Here is a 5,741-nt window from a genome sequence, read left to right on the forward strand (position 1 = left end):
TCTTTTTCTTAACCCTCCCCCCCAAAAGTGTGTTGTATAGATGAGAACAAGTCCAGTATTATCTGTATTTAAATTTCTAGAATGATACCTTATATTTCCAGCATGTGGCAATGATTTTATTGTTGTGCAATTGCTCTTGTTTTGCTAAGAGCAGATAACCTAGGTTCACTGAAATCTTAATTTTGGTATTTCAGCTGCAAAGAAGGAGCAGAGGAGGCCCCCTAGCACAGCAGCAAAATCTGAGAAAGGTAAAAACAGATAAACAAAATCAATATGTATTCTGTGTGAAGTCAAAGGCTTTCTTGGCTGGCATCCATAGTTTTTTGTGGGTTTTTCGGGCTATATGGCCGTGTTCTGGAAGAGTTTATTCCTGACATTTCACCAGTATCTATGGCTGGCATCTTCTGCAGATGCCAGCAAAATAAACTCTTCAAGAACACGGCCACATAGGTCGAAAAGCCCACAAAAAATAAGTATGTTTTCTGTTCTTTTTCATGTCAAAGATTTTCAAGACGGTATTCTGGCAAAGATCTAAAAATTCTAGATATCTGTATTAGGATTCTGCCTATTGCGTGAAATATTATTGCATGCATTAAAACAATTTCCATCTCACTTCTCTTTTGGAAGAACATGGTAACAATGAGAAAAGCATATGAAATACTGCATACGCTATGACTCCCTCTATTTGCAGGATTGGTAACTGGCTTCACTTACCTGTGTCTGGGGGAAAAAAGGTCTCTCTAGTCATCTGAAGGTCCTTCCCTCTCTGGTTAACTTCTACTAGAAATATAGGGTTTACCATTATCTGCAATTTTTTACTAACCATAGTAAGTCTGTGAACATATCATTTGTGGATACAGGGGTTGTACTGTACCATTTTTAAAAAAGAAAACATAATCATAAAAAGCTATTAAAATTGACAGAATTATCTAACAGCAAATAGATTCAAGACCAGCAGTACATTGTTTGACCATCATTTCCCTCAAAGCCACCTACAGGCTGTAGGCCTGAGATGGGGAACATTTTAGCACTTCCTTCACTATTAACTGTAGTGGCTAAGCCACTAAGATGCAGTCCAACAGCATCTAGAGCATTACATGTAGGGAATGTATCACAATGCTTATTTGATTCTCATTTAAACCAACATCTAGTTGTTCATTCCTTCAGTACAATTAATTAATATAACAGTGGTAAGCAGCATATGAGTCATGGTTAACAGACTAAGGCAGAGGTTGTGGATAATTGGGATACTGATGATATGTGGGCGTTGTATCACTTGTTGTGCTAATACTCTGTTTCTCTCTCAGAAACTGCCAAGCTGGTGCTGTTGAAAGCAAACAATGTGGTTAATTTTGACGGTTGAATTTTGTAGGACGTATACTTAATTTGGGTTTTTAGGATGACTCGTGTCTTTTTCAATTTCATAATGAAAATACTGTTAGATTAAGGCAACATGTATTGTAGCTACTTTTAGCTTTGATTTTCTAGTTTTCATAAAAAGAAGATATAAATTGTGTTAAATACAGCATGACTAAAATATGCCAATTCCTTTTGGCCTTCTTTTGCAACAGTATAATGGGATCACTGCTCACAAAACATTGCACTCCACTTAACAGATGTTGAATACTTTTGGCAACAGTTGTTCTTTATGAATGAGAAAAGGTCTAAAAGAGCCATACTAAGGCCAGGTCTACACTGGGGCAAAAGACCTGCCCCGGAGCCACCCCGCTATCTGGGTCAGCACAGGTACATTGGGTAGATGTCTACACATGTCCCTGCATCCACATGTTGCTTTGGTCCACTGCCACTGCCTTTCTTCCATCACCTCACTGACAGAGTCAGGACAGATTGCTGCCTGGCAGGTGTCATCATTTACCTTGCCTGTAATTGTTACAGAAAGATTTTCCCCTTCTCAGTGCCACAGTGATCTAGGTGCCTTGTTTCTAGCCTCAGAGCAAGCACTTGTGGCTGCAGAGCTGAGGAGGGAAAAACCTCTCTGTTACTGTTGTGGGCAGGGAACTGGACCACGCATTGAGGTAAATGGTGGTGCTTGCCAGGTAGGAACCTGTCCTGCCTCCCCATCTCCAACTTGGATCCAGGGTGGATCCATTTTTACACTCCAGGAAACATCAGATTTTCCTGCAAACTCTGGAGAAGATTGTGAATTTTTACAACCCAGATTAGAGTGGTATAGCCCTGTTTTAGTGTGGATGGGGCTGTATGTTGTGGGGCCTTACTGTCCCAGATTCAGGGGTGGGGTGTTTGGGATTTCCCCCCCCCCTTGCGTAGACATGCCCTATGATGCACTCCCACAATGGTTATAGATTCCTGAATGCATATTGAACAGTTGGTAAAGTGGTTTTGAATTGGCTGCTGGAACACTGATTCACATATCTAATTTGCTCTCAAATTATAGGTGAACCAGTAAAGTCTGGAGATAGGAGTGGCTATAGCAGCCCTGGATCTCCTGGAACCCCTGGCAGCCGGTCCCGCACTCCATCCCTTCCAACCCCACCAAACAGGGAGCCCAAGAAGGTGGCAGTGGTTCGCACTCCACCAAAATCTCCTTCTTCTGCCAAGAGTCGCTTGCAGACAGCTCCTGTCCCAATGCCAGATCTGAAGAATATCAAGTCTAAGATTGGTTCCACTGAGAACTTGAAGCATCAGCCAGGGGGTGGAAAGGTAAGTCCACTATACCTTGTATTTCTGTGTGGGCAGAGATTCAGTACAGTGAAGGGTTTAAGTGAGGGGCTGTCTTCCTTTAATTTGTGCCAGCACTTTAATGGCCATCTTCGAAATTTACTCTGCCTTCTGAGCTCTGTTGGCATGTGAGCAATCTAAAAGAAACTGTGTAGTTCATTGCTATGTAAAAGGATTTGTTGATTGTTACACAAGGCCAGCAGGGATATTAATGAAAGCGGGAACAGGACAACATAAACTCTTTCTTAGCAATAGCAATAGTATTTATATTTCTATTTCACTTATCAGTGAACTACCAGCACTCTCTAAGTGGTTTACATCTGTAAGCCAATTGCCCCCAACAAGCTTGGATGCTCATTTTACTGACCTAAGAAAAGATGGAAGGCTGAGTCAACCGTGGAGCCTGGAACTGGATTCACTGCTTTGTGGCTGCAGCACCAGCATTTAACCACTGTGCCAGTAGGGCTTCTTGAAACCAGCTAGTTGAGGAAGGAGGGAGGATGAGGAGGAGTTTCTGAGTTCAGATGTTGGGAGAAGTGCTATGGCCAATTCTTTGCAGCTTCGGTTGATGGCACTGAGCCCTGGTTCCTACAGTGCTAAAACTCTGCTGCAACACATAAAGGGCTGGACAAAAAGTGCAGCTGGTGCCTGTTGGAAATGTTTGTCCTGTGTCCTGCATGTCTTGCATTCTCATGAGGGGCTTTCCCACAGAACCATTGCACTGTGAGAAAGTGAATGGGCTTGTCATTCATTACTTGTTTTAATTGATTTTATAGTTTTGTTTCCTGTTTCTGAGCTTAGTCCACCTTTGTTCAGAAAGGATAAGTGGTATATTTGAAATTATACAATGTTCAGAATTCATTTGTAGGCACCAAGTTTCCCCATGGGTTAGAAAACATGGAAAGTGAGGAAAGATGCACAAAGTGAAGATGTGAAGAGAACATTTGTGGGGTACTCAGTTCTTATAGAGAGTTCATATGTATGTTTAAAAGCCTTGCCATGGAGTCATTGACTACAAGTGGTGAGAAGAGAGCACTCTGTATATGGTTACTTTAGCTAGCCACCACATGAAGGGAAAATAAAAACAATAGAAAGTGCATTCTCCAGCTATGTTTATGTGTGCAGGTTCCATGAAGTGTTAAAAAAATTAGGTGGGGAATCTACTTTGGTGTTTGATTTTAGCGTAGATGTAGGAATCCCCTTTCCCCTAAATCTATTTCAGAAGCTTGTGCTGTGCATTGGACCAGCAGTGTTTGGAGGAGGTGCTAGTTGGAAAGTGAAAGATCATCTTTCATTCCCATAAGGATGTTTGTTGAATTGCAGTTTCTGCCTAGCCAGCATAGCTAATGGTGAGGTATTATAGGAGGTGCAGTCCAGCAACATTGGGGGAGGGGGGAGTTATACACCCCATCCTTGCTCTTGCATTCCCAGTACCTGTTCATTAATAGCCCACTTTTTAGTGTTCCATCCTTATATTGAAAGTTTTAGTGCTCCACTTTTCTGTTAAAAATGTGAGTACAAAGCAGTGGATACTGGCAAATTTCCCAAGATTGTGTGCTATAAGTCAGTCTGTTCTCTCTTGCGTCCAAAGGAATATAGCTTTGTTTTATCCTACCTGAACAGACATGCATGTCAAGATAACCTGCTGTTCACCAGGCTGAAAGCAGCATTGTGAAGATGCCTGATCAAGAACACTGACGGCACCATCCTGTAGTCCCTGGGAGATTACCCCAGGACAATAGAATACTGCAAGCCTTCCTATACACAGGAGATAAAACAAGCCCTCTGTTGAAAACATCCTGATTTGGGCTGTGGGGACTTGTTCAGGCTCCTTTGTGGAGAGCGTTCTTGTTCAAGCTTTGTTGCCATAGCTTCTCCATTCTGAGAGTGGTTGCCAGTACAAAGAGCTATGTCAGAGGTGGATGTGACTGCCCTAAGTGGAGTAAGATAGAGGACAGCCACCCATACAGCTGATCTACTCCAAGCGATTGGAAAGAAAATAAAAGGCTTAACAAGGACCAGAAAAAAGTTTGGTGAATGGGAAGACTCCAGTTTTATCTGGTGCAAAGCTAGCAGGATTTTGAATTTGTTGTCTCTCCCATCACACATTTCCTCTTCCTTGTCCCCCCATTTGCCATGCTGCAGATACACATCTGCGCTGAGCAGTTTGTGTTGCTCCTTTTCTTTCTCTAGTGCGACCTTAATGTTTTCTAGCAATATACAGTAACTTTGCATAGAATATAAATTTCCTTTGGATTTATTTGTACTTGAGTAATACTACTTGTTCTCTCTTAGATATAAATTTTGGTCTCCATTCCTAGGATGGTAAAATAGACTCCACTATTGTTCCTCACTTAATGAGTTCTTCAGGGCAGTTATTTTTTCTGTTTTTGCTAAACCTGTTAATAAATTTGAATGGTTTCTGTGTATCATTTTTAAAAGGGCAGAGAGTTCATAATCAGGAATAGCATGGAATGTACTCTGATGCATCTTCCATTCATCTCAGTGGGGCATCAGGAACAATCACTGCCTGCAAACCTCTAAAAAGATAAACAGGGCAACCTTATACATATATGTATACAAAACTAATTCAAGTTGAGATTAACAGAGTTTACTTAACAGGTAACTGTGCATAGGATCGCAGCTTAAAGGAAATTTTACTATGGGTACTTCACACAAGTTGTTTAATGTGAAATTCTGCACTTTGTGCACACAGTTTTTATAGGACATCTAGATGATGTTACCAATTGCGTTTTCATTTTGTTTGTTTCTTTTCTCAGCCTGCACAAAATCCATCCCGTTTGAAAACAATTAAAACAATAGGTCAAACTTGCCAGATGTAGATTGTTTTAGCCCTCCTTTTCTGTATTTTTGGAAGATGGGCTCTTGATGTCATATAGTGGGTGGGTGAACATATCCTTGCACATTCATACTTAGGCACACCTTCATTATTACCTTCCTGTTGGATACAATTTCAGCCAGTTTTTAAAAATTATTATTATTATTATTATTATTATTATTATTATTATTATTATTATTAT

General features: G+C 40.9%; 1 protein-coding gene across 7 annotated transcripts in view; it reads left to right on the forward strand.

Moving 5' to 3' along the window:
* The window catches only part of MAPT (microtubule associated protein tau), a 95,911-nt gene that overhangs the window by 72,114 nt on the left and 18,056 nt on the right, over positions 1 to 5,741 (forward strand). For all 7 annotated transcript variants that reach the window (XM_042473402.1, XM_042473407.1, XM_042473409.1 and 4 more), the window contains 2 exons: positions 195 to 248; positions 2,417 to 2,682. In XM_042473402.1, the coding sequence (XP_042329336.1) occupies positions 195 to 248; positions 2,417 to 2,682 (320 nt within the window). The remainder of the gene's footprint in view (positions 1 to 194; positions 249 to 2,416; positions 2,683 to 5,741) is intronic.

The sequence above is a fragment of the Sceloporus undulatus genome, chromosome 6 (assembly GCF_019175285.1).
Source record: "Sceloporus undulatus isolate JIND9_A2432 ecotype Alabama chromosome 6, SceUnd_v1.1, whole genome shotgun sequence".
Classification (NCBI taxonomy): Eukaryota; Metazoa; Chordata; class Lepidosauria; order Squamata; family Phrynosomatidae; genus Sceloporus; species Sceloporus undulatus.